This window comes from Trachurus trachurus, assembly GCF_905171665.1.
Source record: "Trachurus trachurus genome assembly, chromosome: 22".
In the NCBI taxonomy this organism is placed as follows: Eukaryota; Metazoa; Chordata; class Actinopteri; order Carangiformes; family Carangidae; genus Trachurus; species Trachurus trachurus.
The window spans coordinates 449,425-469,272 of NC_139907.1; the positions used below are offsets into that span (position 1 = coordinate 449,425).

Consider the following 19,848-nt stretch of genomic DNA (forward strand, 5'->3'; position numbering starts at 1 on the left):
TCGTCACCATCATCATCAGCATCTCCATCTCCGTCTCGGTCCTGAGGACTCGTGCTCAGCTCGTCTCGCTGCAGCAGCTCCAGTGGAGCAGTGAGTGGAGCAGTGAGTGGGAGTTAATGAGGCGGAGCCGCGATCCGAGCCGAGCCGAGCCGGGCTGAGCCGGGCTGGATGGGCATGATGGGATGGATGATGGGATGGATGGGCTGTGAGGCTGAGCTGTAAGCAGGGTGTTAGAGGAGCTTTATTGGAGGCGGCCGCTCTTTCATTACCTGCTGCTCCCTGCAGAGCGCTGCGCCTCGGCCGCCTTATTACAGTTTATTACAGCCGAGCAGCGCCGGCTAAATGAAAAGAGCTTCCCGGGGGGGAGGAGGGGGGATCAGCTAGTTACCAGCTGCACGACCACCATTATGACTGCTGCCGTTGGGGGGGGGGGGGGGGGGGGGGCTGCTCTCCGACTCAGAGCTGGACTTCAGGGACCGGCGCAAAATTACTGCACAGCTGCTGCAGCGCCGGCCGGTCAGCCACCGCCACCGGGCCGCAGCAGCCCCGCTTAATATGACTTCCTCCTCTTCATCCTCCTCTTCATCCGCCTCTTCATCCTCCACTTCATCCTCCTTCAGATACAAAGCTAATGAAAGATCTTTTCATTTAATTTTCATCTAGACAAGAGACAAAGCTGCATCACAGACACACGTCCAGCTCAAAGATGTCCTCCTGTTGCTAGGTAGCGTCCTCACAGTGATGTTGCTAGGTAGCGTCCTCACAGTGATGTTGCTAGGTAGCGTCCTCACAGTCATGTTGCTAGGTAGCCTCCTCTCAGTCATGTTGCTAGGTAGCGTCCTCACAGTCATGTTGCTAGGTAGCGTCCTCTCAGTCATGTTGCTAGGTAGCGTCCTCACAGTCATGTTGCTAGGTAGCGTCCTCACAGTCATGTTGCTAGGTAGCGTCCTCACAGTCATGTTGCTAGGTAGCGTCCTCACAGTCATGTTGCTAGGTAGCCTCCTCTCAGTCATGTTGCTAGGTAGCGTCCTCACAGTCATGTTGCTAGGTAGCGTCCTCACAGTCATGTTGCTAGGTAGCGTCCTCACAGTCATGTTGCTAGGTAGCGTCCTCACAGTCATGTTGCTAGGTAGCGTCCTCTCAGTCATGTTGCTAGGTAGCGTCCTCACAGTCATGTTGCTAGGTAGCGTCCTCACAGTCATGTTGCTAGGTAGCGTCCTCTCAGTCATGTTGCTAGGTAGCGTCCTCACAGTCATGTTGCTAGGTAGCCTCCTCTCAGTCATGTTGCTAGGTAGCGTCCTCACAGTCATGTTGCTAGGTAGCGTCCTCACAGTCATGTTGCTAGGTAGCGTCCTCACAGTCATGTTGCTAGGTAGCGTCCTCACAGTCATGTTGCTAGGTAGCGTCCTCACAGTCATGTTGCTAGGTAGCGTCCTCACAGTCATGTTGCTAGGTAGCGTCCTCACAGTCATGTTGCTAGGTAGCGTCCTCAGTGATGTTGCTAGGTAGCGTCCTAAGATAAGATAAGATTACACTTTATTGTCAGATCACTCTGAAATTTGTCTTGCGTATGAGATGAAAAACAAAACAATGAGTCGTTTCTGCAGCAGTTTGTGTGGAAACAGGAAACAACAACTGTCCTGTTGTTGAGGTTAGTTAGTTCTCTGGTTAACTAGTTGAAGGATAAAAGGCAAGGCAATTTTATCTGTATAGCCCGTTTTTACAAACAGTTTGTCTCAAAGGGCTTCACATGGCTATAGAAAAACTCCATGGAAAACCCTCTTAACAGGGAAAACCAGGAGAAAGCTCAGGGTGAGCAACAGAGGAGGGATCCCTCACCCAGGACGGACAGACGGGACTGAGATGTTGTTACAGACAAGAAAACAGTTTATAAGTTTAACAGAGAGTGTGAGAAACATGGAAAGGAGGAAGCTTCTGGTAGGCAAGGGAGGCAGGGAGAGCAGACCAGCTTAATGGGAGGACTGGATGGCAGACTGGTTCATAGGAAGAGAGGGCAGACCAGCTTAATGGGAGGACTGGATGGCAGACTGGTTCATAGGAAGAGAGGACAGACCAGCTTAATGGGAGGACTGGATGGCAGACTGGTTCATAGGAAGAGAGGACAGACCAGCTTAATGGGAGGACTGGATGGCAGACTGGTTCATAGGAAGAGAGGACAGACCAGCTTAATGGGAGGACTGGATGGCAGACTGGTTCATAGGAAGAGAGGACAGACCAGCTTAATGGGAGGACTGGATGGCAGACTGGTTCATGGGAAGAGAGGGCAGACCAGCTTAATAGGAGGACTGGATGGCAGACTGGTTCATAGGAAGAGAGGACAGACCAGCTTAATGGGAGGACTGGATGGCAGACTGGTTCATGGGAAGAGAGGGCAGACCAGCTTAATGGGAGGACTGGATGGCAGACTGGTTCATAGGAAGGGAGGGCAGACCAGCTTAATGGGAGGACTGGATGGCAGACTGGTTCATGGGAAGAGAGGACAGACCAGCTTAATGGGAGGACTGGATGGCAGACTGGTTCATGGGAAGAGAGGACAGACCAGCTTAATGGGAGGACTGGATGGCAGACTGGTTCATAGGAAGGGAGGGCAGACCAGCTTAATGGGAGGACTGGATGGCAGACTGGTTCATGGGAAAGTCGACATCATGACTTCCTGTTTGTGTTGAGCCATATTCACCTTCTAACTCTGTTATTCATGTTTCTGCCTGAGAAGTTGTTGAAGCTCAGTGGAGCTCAAATACAAGAATGTTTGATGTGTGTGATTTTTAGTAGCCTGATGAATTTAGAAGAACGTGGGGTGGGGGGGGGGGTCGAATAAGTTTACTGGTATTGACTGAAATCCTGGTATTGTGACAACGCTATTAGGGATCAACATCACTAGTTGCGTTTCCATCAGCTATTTAGATGCGCATCGAGATGTATCGCATCGGAAAATGATGATGGAAACGCCGTGATTCGAATTAAAATCCCCTGATTCGCTGAGGAATGGAAACACACAGGATTCGAATTTCAACCTCTTCATGCAGAGGCCATTTTTGGCAATTTCCGCCTGTTTTTGTATCACTGCAATTAAAGCTTAATAGCCACAGAAGTACTAATCCCACAACTATGGTTAATGGCTTAAATGAAAGACAACCTTTGTCCCTTTACATCTATATGTATAAAATATTGAATTGAGTCATTCCATAAAAAAATGGGCTTCTGGAATTGCTATTTTTTTTTGAAAAAAAAAAAAAACGAGTTTGAAATTTTTGGTGAAAAGGTGATATATCAAAATCCTAATTATAAAACAGGTTGAATTTTACATATATGGTTCACACACTCCCTGTCCACATGTGTACCAAATTTTAGGTTGATATGTAAAACTACTGAGGCACTATAGAGTTTATCCAAACAGTGTCCCTTGGCGATGTACAGTGTGCAAAACCTGTCCAAAATTGTCCAATTTGGCTAAAATGCACACTGCAAGATTTTAGTGAGATTTTTTTTTTTCCAACAGATAACCTATTGGGGCCAATCACATACTTGATGGGTTTTAGGAACACCAGTTACATAAGTAAAATGCCATTTGAAAATTTTATTTCTGGGGATGAATATTTAGTGTCCAAAACCCATCCAAACATGAATTTACCTATTTTCGCCTGTATTATATTGTTATTTTCCTTTAAAACTCCAGAAATAAACATCCCACAACCATCAGTGATGGCTTAAATTAACAAGGACATTTGAAATTGTTCATTTTGTCTTTTATTATTATTTTTAATTAAACTTGGGGCAGTAAAAACACACTTTTTGTGTCGACTTGTATTGCTTACATGTTGACACTAGGGGGAGAGGGAACCACATGAACCAGCTGGGTGCAGGCTTAAGCTTTGCCCAATCAGGGATCATTATATATCAGGTCACACCTTAGAGTCTCTGCTATTGGACCAAAAAGTTTTCACCCCCGTGACTTTGTTTGACAGGCGACGAGAGATGCGCAAAGCGGGTGCGCAGTCTGCCGGAGAATGCGAGTAGTATTAGAACTGCGGAGTTACGTAAAACGCCGTGGAATATCTGGTCACGATGGATAAAATCAATCAATGGATTATTTTCGAGCACATGTTCAGCTTTTAAAAAAGGGTAAGCTTGTAATTTTATTCAGTGTTTTAGTGGGTCTATTATTGATTATTGTCCGTCTTTTTCGGCACTCGAAAATGACTTCCGGGTTTGTTTTTGTTGAGTGAGCAGGCTTGTTTAAACCTTTGATGGGGTAAAAACTGCATTTTTGTGCTTTGCTTTTGTTTATATGACAGAAAACGATTTTTTGGTGGTGAAAGAAGAGGTGTACAGATGGTACATATATGTTAAAATCACCTTCGTTGTTGACGTGACGTCACTTGCGGGCTGCCGTAGTCTGATATTGTTTGAGACATTTTCAGTGACTGTGAAAAAACCGTAGCACCTAGAAACTTCATTTTTTTTTCTACCTGTTGCTGAAAGTGTCCTTAAAAGGTCTGTGGTGGAGTTTTAATTACAGCATGCCTACTTTTCGTTATATTAAGGACGCCGTTCGTGTGTTATTGATTTGGGACGCCGGCGTCCCAACCACTAGGGGGCCTGCGTGAACAGGTTAATGCCCAGTATTTCCCAGTAATTCTCATCACTTTAGATGGAAACATGAGACTTGGTTTCTCACTGTGTCTCTGTTTCTCTGACAGGGTGGAGACTGTGGACCCATTGGACTCTGACATGGTAAGACTGCATTTGTTATTGATCCTCTGATCAGCTTCCTGTTTGTTATTGATCCTCTGATCAGCTTCCTGTTTGTTATTGATCCTCTGATCTCTGTCGATTGGACCATTTTGTGACTTTGTGACATGCCAGGCTACAAGATAAAACTGTTGTTCACTCATGACAGATAAATATGGACACATGTGCAGACACACACGTAATCTGTATGTAGCCTACTGTCTAGAGCTAGACTTCGGCTCTGTATACTACCTACTGCTGTAACATGTTATGTCAAAATGTCATAAGTAAAAGAATGTTATGTCAAAATGTAAAAAAAAAAAAAAGCAAAAGAAAAGAAAAGATTATGATAAAGATTTTTTATTTTTTATTTTTATTCTGTGGGTAATGGGGGCGGGACTAGATCAGCTTTTGCTTCTCCCGCTTTCCCTTTCGGCCATGTGCATTGTATTATTGAACTAAGATGAAGTGTGATGATGATGATTTAATTTGACATGCCCCAAATAAACAAATTGATTGATTGATTGATTGATTGATCAGCTTCTTGTTTGTTATTGATCAGGAGGTTGAGGAGCTCCTTCGGTGCATCCGTGATGCCGACTCGGTCCAGGAGGTTCAGCAGTTCGGATCGGTTCTGGTTCAGCGTCTGCAGTTGGCACGACAACGAAGGAATGACATCACTGCTCAAGAGATGACGGTCGTCATGGGAGAGAGAGACGGCTCGGTCGCCAAGGTGAGTCCACTGACCCGTCCAAGACTAGACCCAGGTCCAGACCCAGGTCTAGGTCCAGGTCCAGACCCAGACCTGGAGGACTGTCTTCAGATGTTAAAGTTGGGCCAGAGTTTGTTTAGATGCAGGATTGTAGTCAAGTCGCCAACTCTAGAGTCCAAATCCAAGTCACCGTAGACACCAAGTCGAGTCTGAGTCCAATCATCATCACCTGAAGTCTAAGTCTCAAACCTCCAACACGCGAGTCTGAATCTTCAACAGTTGAATTTGAGTCCAGTTTTAACTCATTGAGTGCCGCGCTCCTTTCCAAAGTTTTAGTCAAGTGTACCGGCAATTTAGACCATTTTTGACTTTTTATGTAGAGCCATAGTGTATTCTATATTATTGCCACCAACACATACTGTAGCTCAATTGAAAGGTTTAACTTTATGCTTCAAATGACCACAAACCGTTTGTTTCTACGTGCTTCCGTTCCTGAGAAAAGTCAAGCTAAACATGGCTGGGTTTCACCAAAATCCCTCCTTTTTTTCTAGAAAAGGAGATACAGCGTCTTTTATGAAAGGTGCGCTGTTTGTGTCTGTCGCTCTTCTGACACTCGCATTTCTGGATCAAAGGGCTCGTATAAGATAAATATATACAACAATTGTTGTTCTATTCACAAAACCACCATCGGGGGCGGGGGGGGGCGCCACTAAACAACAATAACACAGACGCACCGTGCCATGTCACAGCCTCTCGCCGCGGAGCGTGAGGGTCAGTCGGCCACCGCGGCTCGGGAAGACCGGTCCCGCCGGTGGTCGCGGTCCTTCTGTGGTACGGGTCGGTGATGCCGGTCTGCTTTGGCCCAGAGACCATCAGATTTTACCGCGGGAGGACTTTGGGGAGGACACGGTGTTGCTCCAGATGAAGACCGGGCGGACTGTCGGCTGAAAGCTTCCTGTTTCTGCTCCGAGCTGCTGGAGCAGCTGGAGCAGCTGCTGCAGCCTCGAGGGTGAGAGCAGAGCAGCTGCGCTGCAGCAGCTGCTGCATCTGCATGCAGAACTCCGTTTGCAGAAGCCGAGTTATGATAAAAACTTCCAGATCATGAGCTGTCATGTGACTTTGATCGTCATCTATTTCAGTTCTCCTCGTCGTAGAGTCCCCAAATTTACATATAATGTGTATTAAAGTGTCTATTTTCATAATTAAAAAAAAACGAAAAAAACGAAAAATCTCGTTTTTGGCACTCAACGCATGGGAACGAAAAACGAGAAATTACGTGGTTGGCACTCAATGAGTTAAGTTAAAAAGTTAAAGAACCAAAATAATAATGAGCCGTCAAAAACAGGATCAAGTACAGGAAGGAATATATCATCTGGGGGTCCGAGGGGAGTCCAACGCAGAAGTTTGGTGGAAATCGGGCCGGTGGTTTGGGAGAAAACGACGAGGCCATTTTCAAAGACTTTTAACCTTAGCTTCGAGCTAAATCCAGCACTTTTACATGACGTGATGTGCGCGTCACAAATTGTCCATTAATGTGCACTGTCCTTGTCAAATAAACAATAAATGAAAATGAAATTAAATGAATCACTGTTAAGATGTTCACATTGAGATCAATGGGCCTCATCTGGTTCAAGAGTAATTAGTAGGGCTGTCAATCGATTAAAACAAATTAACTAATTTAATCACGATTAATTTATCAATGAATAAACTGCATTTGTCCACTTACGACTTGAGCAATAACAAATAGTTATTTATGTATAATCATCATTAGAGGCAGCGCTGCTCTTCTGTCCAGTTCACACATGAAGCTTCACGGTCGCTGCTCCACAGGTGGAGCTTCACTTCTCCCAAAACGTCGTCGGAGCAAACTTCCAAACAGGCGTCATGTGATAAACTAACCGCATGTTAGGATCTAAACGATTAATTACTCGCATGAAAACATATTAAAACCTAATAAAGTGAAGAATATCAGCTCTACAGCAGGTACATCAGCGCTTTGCCTGGTCACCAAAGGTTACGGGTCAGCGCCACCGGAAGGAAACAAAACGATGTTAATTGAGTTCAATTTTTTTTTAAACCCTTTAAATGTTTAAAATGAATCACCAAAATGAAGGTGTTAACTTTGACAGCTCTAAGATTAGATGTAAACAAACTTCCTGCTCTTCTTCAACTCTTCAACTTGTTCAGTCTGAGTTTCCTGTTCGACGCTGATCAGACTCTTTGGTGTTGAATCGGAGTTCGGAGTCAATAAAGGATCAATAAGTGAAGAAGATCCCGGTCCTGATGAAAGAGTCAATAAAGGATCAATAAGTGAAGAAGATGAAAGAGTGGAGGTAAAATCCAGACTTGTCCGTTTCCCTCCGGAGGCCGATTATTATCGAAGTTCACTTCACAGACTTTATTACAAAAACCCACAGAGTGCTGGATTTATTACCCACAATTCATCTGGCCTCATATACGGCTCTCTGTGGGAGGATTGGGAGGGGTGGGGGGGGGGGGGGGGGGGGGGGGGCGAAATGAAAAGAGATGAGAAGTCTGACTGATGGAGGGATGACAGAGGAGAGGAGAGAGGCCCCGCCCCCTCCCGATGCCGCTGATGGAGATCAGTCCTTCATCTGGTCCTGCTGTGACTGACAGTCGCCACGGCAACAGGCCCGCAGCAGCAGCAGCAGCAGCAGCACGGAACCATGGCAACAGTTGTCTGGGCAGCAGAGAAGGAATGATGTCGTGGTGCATCAAGACGAGTGATGCAAGACAAGTAGTACTTGTACTAGTGAAGTGGTACTTGTAGTAGAGAAGTAGCAGAGATGGGGACTCGAGTCACTGTGACTTGGACTTGAGTCACTATTTTGATGACTTGTGACTTGACTTGACAAAAAATAAAAGACTTGCGACTTCACTCGGACTTGGACCTTAAAGACTCGGGGGGGCATTACCATAGCGACGAGCTAACGTGTCCTTTTTTTAAAATCTCCTCTCCTTCAGCCTCACGTTCTCACTGCTGATGCTGCTGCAACACGACTACACAGCCGTCAGCTGATTGGCTGTTTGCCTGCCACTCATAGCATCAGGGATGTTTCAATGCTCCACATTCTTTGACTTTTGAATATCAAATATCAAATTAATAGCCTAAATCTAAAACTACTGAGTATGAGTGCAGGCTGAGAGTGGTGTTGTCATGATAGAATAGAATAGATTTTCTATTATATTCTGTTCTAATATGTTGTCTACACTTTATAAAGATCAGATTCTGTGGGTGAAATTGCAGTAATAAGGTGACTTGACTTGACTTGACTTGACTTGACTTGACTTGACTTGACTTGCCCAAAGAAGAATGACTTGGGACTTACTTGAGACTTGCACATGTGTGACTTGGTCCAATCTCTGTGAAGTGGTACTTTTAGTGAAGTGGTAGCTACTTGTAGTAGTGAAGTGGTACTTGTAGTAGTAAAGTGGTACTAGTAGCAGCCTGTTTGCCAGGGTGTAGAGGTACAGTGATGGTCCTATGGGGGCGTTAGTTGCAAAGCGAATGGCGGAGTGATAGAGGACGTTGAGCCGCTCCACTGCTCATTTGAGGAGCGGTTGCGATAGAGAAAGCTGAGTCTGGCTTTCACTTTCCACTGCAGAAAGGACAGGAGCTCAGTGTCAGTCCAGACTCCCAGGTCTTTATAGGAGGAAACCAGATCGAGTCTTTGGCCGATAGCGGTCAGAACGGTGCCGTCTTGGGGGGCGCGCTTTCAACCGAACCACATGACCTTGGTTTTACTGGGTTTAATTGCCCGGCCGAGGGCAGAGAAGCCGGCCTGTGTGGACTGAAAGCTCAGCTGGAGTGTTTCTACTGCAATGTCAGTAGCATAGAGCACTGTGTCGTCGGCATAGGGTAAGGGTTAGCACATTCGACACGCTATGAGATAATAACACAACGTTACCACACAGAGTTGTTTTAGAGGGAAATTCATGTAAAACCACTGATGCACGTTGCCTTCAGGGACAGTTTTTCATCAACAGTCTCTGTATTTCCCTCTAAAACAACTCTGTGTGGTAACGTTGTGTTATTATCTCATAGCGTGGTGAATGTGCAGCTCACAACTTGTCCACCAGAGCGTTGTGGAGTTGTTGGATTGTGTATTTGATGAGTTTCATCAATGAGGGAAACCAAGAAATCCCATAATGAGCCTCCGTTGGTAGCGTAGCTCTGAGCAGCTCACGGCTCTGCTCCGCCGTTCTAAAAACAGCTTGCACTGACAAATAAAGGTAACAAACCTACTGCTATGACTATAGGGATTATGGGCAATGGGCCAGTTTGACAAAATGTTGAACTATCCCTTTAAGGAGGGAGGGGTCCAGAAACATCTCTCTCACCCCCCCTGCTCCTCCATCTTTAACCCCGCCCCCTCGGCGTTAACACCACCCTCCATGGTAACACCTTAATCCCGCCCTCGATCCGCCGCCGCGCCGCGCTGAAATATGTTTCAAATGCCGCGGTAATCCTCGGAGGAGAAGAGGAAGAGAGAGAGCACTCCACCCCCCCTCCGTTCACAATCCCTCGTTCCCTCTCCTCATCTCCCAGGGATTATCTCCTGCTGCAGCACAGACTTCTGGGAAATATTAGAAAGCTGAGTGATCCCCCCCCTCCCTCTCTCTACTTGGCTCATGACAGCTGCTCCTTATTGGCTGTTATTGATTAATTACCTCTAATTACAGGTAATCACAGTTCACCTGCGCTCACTAACTCTAACCCAATCAATATCAGTTCTGACAGACGATCAATAAAAATCAGGGTCGGTTCTAGGGGCATATATGAGGGGGGGGCAGTCAGAAATGTGAAGGGGGCAGTCAGAGATGTGACGGGGGCATCATGTGAACACATCATGCTCCAGCACTTTTTTTCTCCGTGCTTATAGTAACTTCATTGAATTGGGTTGTTGTTGTGTCCAACCCCAACCTGGAGAAGCGGATTGCACTTTGTGCCGGGGGGGCCAACCAGGGTCTTAGGCCTCTACCTTCAGACCTGTCCAACTAGGGGCCGGGGGGCCAACCAGGGTCTTAGGCCTCTACCTTCAGACCTGTCCAACTAGGGGCCGGGGGGCCAACCAGGGTCTTAGGCCTCTACCTTCAGACCTGTCCAACTAGGGGCCGGGGGGCCAACCAGGGTCTTAGGCCTCTACCTTCAGACCAGTCCAACTAGGGGCCGGGGGGGCCAACCAGGGTCTTAGGCCTCTACCTTCAGACCTGTTCAACTAGGGGCCGGGGGGCCAACCAGGGTCTTAGGCCTCTACCTTCAGACCAGTCCAACTAGGGGCCGGGGGGGGGGGGGGGGGGGGGCAACCAGGGTCTTAGGCCTCTACCTTCAGACCTGTCCAACTAGGGGCCGGGGGGGCCAACCAGGGTCTTAGGCCTCTACCTTCAGACCTGTCCAACTAGGGGCCGGGGGGGCCAACCAGGGTCTTAGGCCTCTACCTTCAGACCTGTCCAACTAGGGGCCGGGGGGGCCAACCAGGGTCTTAGGCCTCTACCTTCAGACCTGTCCAACTAGGGGCCGGGGGGGCCAACCAGGGTCTTAGGCCTCTACCTTCAGACCTGTCCAACTAGGGGCCGGGGGGGCCAACCAGGGTCTTAGGCCTCTACCTTCAGACCTGTCCAACTAGGGGCCGGGGGGGCCAACCAGGGTCTTAGGCCTCTACCTTCAGACCTGTCCAATCAGGGGCCGGGGGGCCAACCAGGGTCTTAGGCCTCTACCTTCAGACCTGTCCAACTAGGGGCCGGGGGGGGGGCCAACCAGGGTCTTAGGCCTCTACCTTCAGACCTGTCCAACTAAGGGCCGGGGGGGCCAACCAGGGTCTTAGGCCTCTACCTTCAGACCTGTCCAACTAGGGGCCGGGGGGGCAACCAGGGTCTTATGCCTCGACCTTCAGACCTGTCCAACTAGGGGCCGGGGGGGCCAACCAGGGTCTTAGGCCTCTACCTTCAGACCTGTCCAACTAGGGGCCGGGGGGGCCAACCAGGGTCTTAGGCCTCTACCTTCAGACCTGTCCAACTAAGGGCCGGGGGGGCCAACCAGGGTCTTAGGCCTCTACCTTCAGACCTGTCCAACTAGGGGCCGGGGGGGCCAACCAGGGTCTTAGGCCTCTACCTTCAGACCTGTCCAACTAGGGGCCGGGGGGGCCAACCAGGGTCTTAGGCCTCTACCTTCAGACCTGTCCAACTAGGGGCCGGGGGGCCAACCAGGTTTAACTCAACTGATTGGTTGATCGATGACTGTGATTGGTTATTGCAGTGTAAACGGGTCGGTGACTGTGATTGGTTGATCGATGAATGTGATTGGTTGATTGATCGATGACTGTGATTGGTTGATCGATGACTGTGATTGGTTGATTGATCGATGACTGTGATTGGTTGATCGATGACTGTGATTGGTTGATTGATCGATGACTGTGATTGGTTGATCGATGACTGTGATTGGTTGATTGATCGATGACTGTGATTGGTTGGTTGATCGATGACTGTGATTGGTTGGTTGATCGATGATTGTGATTGGTTGATTGATCGATGACTGTGATTGGTTGTTGCAGTGATCGATGACTGTGATTGGTTGACTGATCGATGACTATGATTGATTGATTGATCGATGACTGTGATTGGTTGACTGATCGATGACTGTGATTGGTTGTTGCAGTGTAAACGTCTGGAGCAGGATCTGGATGAGGAGCGGGAGCAGCGTGCGACCAAGGTAACACACACACACACAGGTTGTGTCCTAAACCCCTCCTTCATTCCCTCCTCCCTCCTCCCTCCTCGCTATATAGAGAGTTCAATATAGTGACTCACTGGTCAAATAAAAAAACACTGTCGGACACAACTCCGCCGCACAGTTAATGACCTATTACGTCGTGTAATTAAAACGTTCCGACCGCGATCGTAACGGGCGGTGCAGGTACCATGGATACAACCATGGTAACGGCCGGTGTAGAGGAGTAAAGCAATATATTAAGCGGTAATATATATATTTAAGCATCAAAGATGTTCAATCAAACCCACATAGTTTGAAACAACGTTCAAAACACACAGCCAGTGTCAAAACTAAGCATAAAGTCCGCTAGCTTAATGCTAACGTATAATGTAAAACACCATAGACGGGCTAACAGAAATTAGCCTCGCTATCCAGAGTCTGTGGTCAGTTTATAACGCTTGTTAGGAAATTTGCTCCGACGTTTGTTGTGGGAGTCTGTGGAAGCCGCGACCGGACAACTCTGGCAGCTGGACACATTTATTGAGGCTGCTGCACTACTGCATTTATTTGGTAGCTACACCGGTCACTACTGCATTTATCTGGTAGCTACACCGGTCACTACTGCATTTATCTGGTAGCTACACCGGTCACTACTGCATTTATTTGGTAGCTACACCGGTCACTACTGCATTTATTTGGTAGCTACACCGGTCACTACTGCATTTATTTGGTAGCTACACCGGTCACTACTTGCATTTATTTGGTAGCTACACCGGTCACTACTTGCATTTATTTGGTAGCTACACCGGTCACTACTGCATTTATCTGGTAGCTACACCGGTCACTACTGCATTTATTTGGTAGCTACACCGGTCACTACTGCATTTATTTGGTAGCTACACCGGTCACTACTTAATTTATTTGGTAGCTACACTGGTCACTACTTCCGTGACCGCAATGCATGATGGGATATCTTGCTCCGGTTAGTGACCATCGGATGTTCACTACATTTGGCGGTGAATTGTGGGATAGATTCAGTCACTATATAGTGAACATTAATAATCACTAAACATTCAGACACCACTACAACAACTGGTCACTAGATAGAGAGGAGGGGGGTGATTTCGGACACAGCCACTCTCTCAGGTATTTATATTACATGGTGATGATGGGATGTCTTCTCTGTCGTCATGACACCCCGTCTACTCCATCGTCATGACAACCTGCCGTGGCGACGCTGCAGGTTTTGTTTGCCAACAAGTTGTTGTTCAAACAAGACGTGTGTTTCTTCTTCTGGATCAATGACCTGATCAGAGGAAACAGGAAGTAGGAGGAGGAGGAGGAGGCGCTACTTCCTGTTTCCTCCTCTTCCTCTCCCTCCTCCTCCTCTTCCTCCTCTTCCTCCTCTTCCTCTCCCTCCTCCTCCTCCTCCTCTTCCTCCTCTTCCTCCTCCTCCTCCTCCTCCTCCTCTCCCTCCTCCTCTCCCTCTTCCTCCTCCTCCTCCTCCTCCTCTCCCTCCTCCTCTCCCTCTCCCTCCTCCTCCTCCTCCTCCTCCTCCTCCTCCTCCTCCTCCTCCTCTCAGCTTGTTGTTATTGTAGCCTCTCAGTGTTAATGAGCTGCAGCTCTGGAGGATTAAAGCTTTTTAATTTCACCCAGAAACAACAGCTGCTGCTAAACCAGGACAGACTGAGGCAGCTCAGACCAGACTGCTACTCTAGACTAGACCAGAACCAGACCCAGACCCAGACTGCTACTGTAGACCAGAACCAGAGCAGAAAACAGAGCAGAAGTCCTCGGTTTGTTCTAGAGCTGCTGCGTGGCCAGGGACGGACGTGGAAACAAACTGCCGGCTTTGACTGGCGGTAAACACAATCCCGCCAGTTTGTTTTCACCGGGGGGCCTGGCCACAAGCCCCGCCCACAACACGGCCACAAGCCCCGCCCACAACACGGCCACAAGCCCCGCCCACAACACGGCCACAAGCCCCGCCCACAACACGGCCACAATCCCTGATGAACATAGTACACAGTCGTTAGGGCTGCGTATCAATCAGAATCTTTCAATACCGGTACCGATACCTTCACTTCGATACCGGTACCAACACCGATACCTTCACTTCAATACCGGTACCGATACCTTCACTTCGATACCGGTACCAACACCGATACCTTCACTTCTATACCGGTACCAACACCGATACCTTCACTTCAATACCGGTACCAACACCGATACCTTCACTTCTATACCGGTACCAACACCGATACCTTCACTTCTATACCGGTACCAACACCGATACCTTCACTTCAATACCGGTACCAACACCGATACCTTCACTTCTATACCGGTACCAACACCGATACCTTCACTTCAATACCGGTACCAACACCGATACCTTCACTTCTATACCGGTACCAACACCGATACCTTCACTTCTATACCGGTACCAACACCGATACCTTCACTTCAATACCGGTACCAACACCGATACCTTCACTTCTATACCGGTACCAACACCGATACCTTCACTTCTATACCGGTACCAACACCGATACCTTCACTTCAATACCGGTACCAACACCGATACCTTCACTTCAATACCGGTACCAACACCGATACCTTCACTTCTATACCGGTACCAACACCGATACCTTCACTTCTATACCGGTACCAACACCGATACCTTCACTTCAATACCGGTACCAACACCGATACCTTCACTTCTATACCGGTACCAACACCGATACCTTCACTTCAATACCGGTACCAACACCGATACCTTCACTTCTATACCGGTACCAACACCGATACCTTCACTTCTATACCGGTACCAACACCGATACCTTCACTTCTATACCGGTACCAACACCGATACCTTCACTTCTATACCGGTACCAACACCGATACCTTCACTTCTATACCGGTACCAACACCGATACCTTCACTTCGATACCGGTACCAACACCGATACCTTCACTTCAATACCGGTACCAACACCGATACCTTCACTTCGATACCTTCACTTCTATACCGGTACCAATACAATACCTTCACTTCTATACCGGTACCAACACCGATACCTTCACTTCGATACCGGTACCAACACCAATACCTTCACTTCTATACCGGTACCAACACCGATACCTTCACTTCGATACCTTCACTTCTATACCGGTACCAACACCGATACCTTCACTTCGATACCGGTACCAACACCGATACCTTCACTCCGATACCTTCACTTCTATACCGGTACCAACACCGATACCTTCACTTCGATACCGGTACCAACACCGATACCTTCACTTCGATACCGGTACCAACACCGATACCTTCACTTCGATACCGATACCAACACCAATACCTTCACTTCTATACCGGTACCAATACGATACCTTCACTTCGATACCGGTACCAACACCGATACCTTCACTTCTATACCGGTACCAACACCGATACCTTCACTTCTATACCGGTACCAACACCGATACCTTCACTTCAATACCGGTACCAACACCGATACCTTCACTTCTATACCGGTACCAACACCGATACCTTCACTTCAATACCGGTACCAACACCGATACCTTCACTTCAATACCGGTACCAACACCGATACCTTCACTTCTATACCGGTACCAACACCGATACCTTCACTTCTATACCGGTACCAACACCGATACCTTCACTTCAATACCGGTACCAACACCGATACCTTCACTTCTATACCGGTACCAACACCGATACCTTCACTTCAATACCGGTACCAACACCGATACCTTCACTTCTATACCGGTACCAACACCGATACCTTCACTTCTATACCGGTACCAACACCGATACCTTCACTTCTATACCGGTACCAACACCGATACCTTCACTTCTATACCGGTACCAACACCGATACCTTCACTTCTATACCGGTACCAACACCGATACCTTCACTTCTATACCGGTACCAACACCGATACCTTCACTTCTATACCGGTACCAACACCGATACCTTCACTTCTATACCGGTACCAACACCGATACCTTCACTTCTATACCGGTACCAACACCAATACCTTCACTTCTATACTGGTACCAACACCGATACCTTCACTTCTATACCGGTACCAATACAATACCTTCACTTCTATACCGGTACCAACACCGATACCTTCACTTCGATACCGGTACCAACACCAATACCTTCACTTCTATACCGGTACCAACACCGATACCTTCACTTCGATACCTTCACTTCTATACCGGTACCAACACCGATACCTTCACTTCGATACCGGTACCAACACCGATACCTTCACTCCGATACCTTCACTTCTATACCGGTACCAACACCGATACCTTCACTTCGATACCGGTACCAACACCGATACCTTCACTTCGATACCGGTACCAACACCGATACCTTCACTTCGATACCGATACCAACACCAATACCTTCACTTCTATACCGGTACCAATACGATACCTTCACTTCGATACCGGTACCAACACCGATACCTTCACTCCGATACCTTCACTTCTATACCGGTACCAACACCAATACCTTCACTTCTATACCGGTACCAATACGATACCTTCACTTCTATACCGGTACCAACACCGATACCTTCACTCCGATACCTTCACTTCTATACCGATACCAACACCGATACCTTCACTTCGATACCGGTACCAATACGATACCTTCACTCCGATACCGATACCAACACCGATACCTTCACTTCGATACCGGTACCAATACGATACCTTCACTTCGATACCAGTTCCTGAACCTGTACCCTAACCCTAACAAAAAGAAAATGACATCACACAAATCTTGAGTTGTATTTTTCTATTTAGTCTACTTTCTGGCCCCATTGTGAACCTGAAAATGTTGAGTACCCCAAAGTTTTATGTCAGAAATATATAGTATGGGTCCCCAGCATTCAGAAACTGTTGGATGCTAACTTATATACATTGGTTAACTATCATAATTGGCATAATTAGCATACATTAGCATAATTGCCTATATGGGCAATATTTCAACAACTGCTTGGCTGATCTGGGCAATATTGGAGTGGTTTTAGGGGTTATTGATGATGCTGAATCCATTTCTGACATTTTCAAAATTCAAAATGGCTGTCTAAACCGGAAGTGACCGGATTTTAACCGCCAGTGGGCCGATTTTGATGGATTTTAAGCCAAATCTTAAATTTTAGAGGATGCTGGTTGGACATATAACTCATGTATTTGAAACAATTAAAAATGCATTCAACTTATAAACTAGATTGTTACAGTATAATGTTGCTCAGAAGAGGACAGAACAGCAACCAGCACCTTTTCTAAGGGTCAACAGGTAGATCACCCTGGCAGGTGTCACAACTACACTGCAGTCACTTTATTTAGATGAATTTTGCAACTGAAAATATTATTATAACCACTTCCATACCTCATTTCTGTAATCCACACATTAAGGTTTTTAATTATATTCAGCTGGATATTCTAGTGTAAAGGGGTTTCTGATTTGTTGAGAAAAATGTGTTGTATGTGCGCAGCGTCGCAGAGCGGCACAGAGAGGAGAGGCCGGCTCTCGGAGATCACGTCAAACTAGGCCTGGGACGATAATAAATTTTGCTGGACGATATATTGTCCCACAAATTATTGACGATAAACGATATTATTGACACATTTTTTGATAACAAATTAACCACTAATATAATAATAGTATTTCATAATAATGCAAGTAGACCCTTTTAACTCATTGAGTGCCGCGCTCCTTTCCAAAGTTTTAGTCAAGTGTACCGGCAATTTAGACCATTTTTGACTTTTTATGTAGAGCCACAGTGTATTCTATATTATTGCCACCAACACATACTGTGGCTCAATTGAAAGGTTTACCTTAATGCTTCAAGTGGCCACAAACCGTTTGTTTCTACGTGCCTCTGTTCCTGAGAAAAGTCAAGCTACACATGGCTGGGTTTCACCAAAATCCCTCCTTTTTTTCTAGAAAAGGAGATACAGCGTCTTTTATGAAAGGTGCTCTGTTTGTGTCTGTCGCTCTTCTGACACTCGCATTTCTGGATCAAAGGGCTCGTATAAGATAAATATATACAACAGTTGTTGTTCTATTCACAAAACCACCAGCGGGGGCGGGGGGGGCGCCACTAAACAACAATAACACAGACGCACCGTGCCGTGTCACAGCTTCTCCCCGCGGAACGTGAGGGTCTGTCGGCCACCGCGGCTCGGGAACACCGGTCTCGCCGGTGGTCGCGGTCCTTCTGTGGTTCGGGTCGGTGATGCCGGTCTGCTTTGGCCCAGAGACCATCAGATTTTACCGCGGGAGGACTTTGGGGAGGACACGGTGTTGCTCCAGCTGAAGACCGGGCGGACTGTCGGCTGAGAGCTTCCTGGTTCAGCTCCGAGCAGCTCGAGCAGCTGGAGCAGCAGCGCGGGTGAGAGCAGAGCAGCTGCTGCATCTGCATGCAGAACTCCGTTTGCAGAAGCCGAGTTATGATAAAAACTTCCAGATCATGAGCTGTCATGTGACTTTGATCGTCATCTATTTCAGTTCTCCTCGTCGTAGAGTCCCCAAATTTACATATAATGTGTATTAAAGTGTCTATTTTCATAATTTAAAAAAAAAGCAAAAAACGTAAAATTACGTTTTCGGCACTCAACGCATGGGAACGAAAAACGAGAAATTACGTGGTTGGCACTCAATGAGTTAAATGCGATAAACCTTTATTTCTCATGAGTATTTGTTTTTTAACCATTGTAATTGGAATGACAAGAACATATATAGCTACTATCCTAAATAAATAAAATAAACAAAAAATAATAAACAGTGCCGTGCAGCTCTTCTGTCCAATTACGTTACACACCTGAAGCTCCACTTTTCATTCAAACAAACTAATGTGACTTCCACAGATGTAAGATTTCATCAATGAGACTAGCATTTATCTCCTAAAAAGTATTAAACCAGCCGGTGGTAAACCTCTAAAAACCTGCTGATAAGTTTTCTTAGTCGTTTTCTCCCCCAGTGACAGAGGTTGACCGGCCAGTGAGCTGCTGCAGACGGCTGCAGACTGTGGGAAGCCTCGCTCCTCCTGCTCGCTGCTACCACATTAGCTCCAAAAACGTCGGAGGAAATCTCCTAACAGGCGATATGTGGATAAACTGACCACAGACTGGGGATCTAAACTGTGACTTTCTCGCATGAAAAAATATTAAAACTTTAAAAAGTGACGTGTGAACAGCGCAGCAGCGACTTACAGTAAAATAGCTTTTAGCTGCTTAGCTTTACAGCTAGCGCTGCCGGTTGCTGCCAAATGCATTCTGGGAAACAAAGATCCTGGATGACTGAAAAGAGGGTTCACTCCTTTCATTCTGCAAAACAAACGGCCCAGGTGCTGAGACCGATGCACAGAGTGAAGCCTCTTGTCATCCAGCCTGGTTGGAGGCCAGAGACCAGGAAAACAAATACGTGCGCATGCACATGGCGATTTATCGAGGCCCAAAAAATCGCATTCATTTTCATTTATCGTGCGATTAATTGATTTATTGATTATCGTCCCAGGCCTACGTCAAACGCAACAAAATAGAATAAAGTATTCTGTGCAAAGCGCCAGTCAATTAAAACTCAGGCTTAATGGTCCCATGAAAA

The 19,848-nt window shown here is 47.0% G+C and overlaps 1 protein-coding gene across 3 annotated transcripts in view; it reads left to right on the top strand.

Moving 5' to 3' along the window:
* Positions 1–19,848, top strand: part of mipol1 (mirror-image polydactyly 1) — a 56,331-nt gene that overhangs the window by 23,319 nt on the left and 13,164 nt on the right. For 2 of the 3 annotated variants that reach the window (XM_083998613.1, XM_083998614.1), the window contains 3 exons: positions 4,722–4,755; positions 5,315–5,485; positions 12,141–12,194. In XM_083998613.1, the coding sequence (XP_083854739.1) occupies positions 4,722–4,755; positions 5,315–5,485; positions 12,141–12,194 (259 nt within the window). The remainder of the gene's footprint in view (positions 1–4,721; positions 4,756–5,314; positions 5,486–12,140; positions 12,195–19,848) is intronic. The other variant, XM_083998615.1, reaches the window with a different exon arrangement.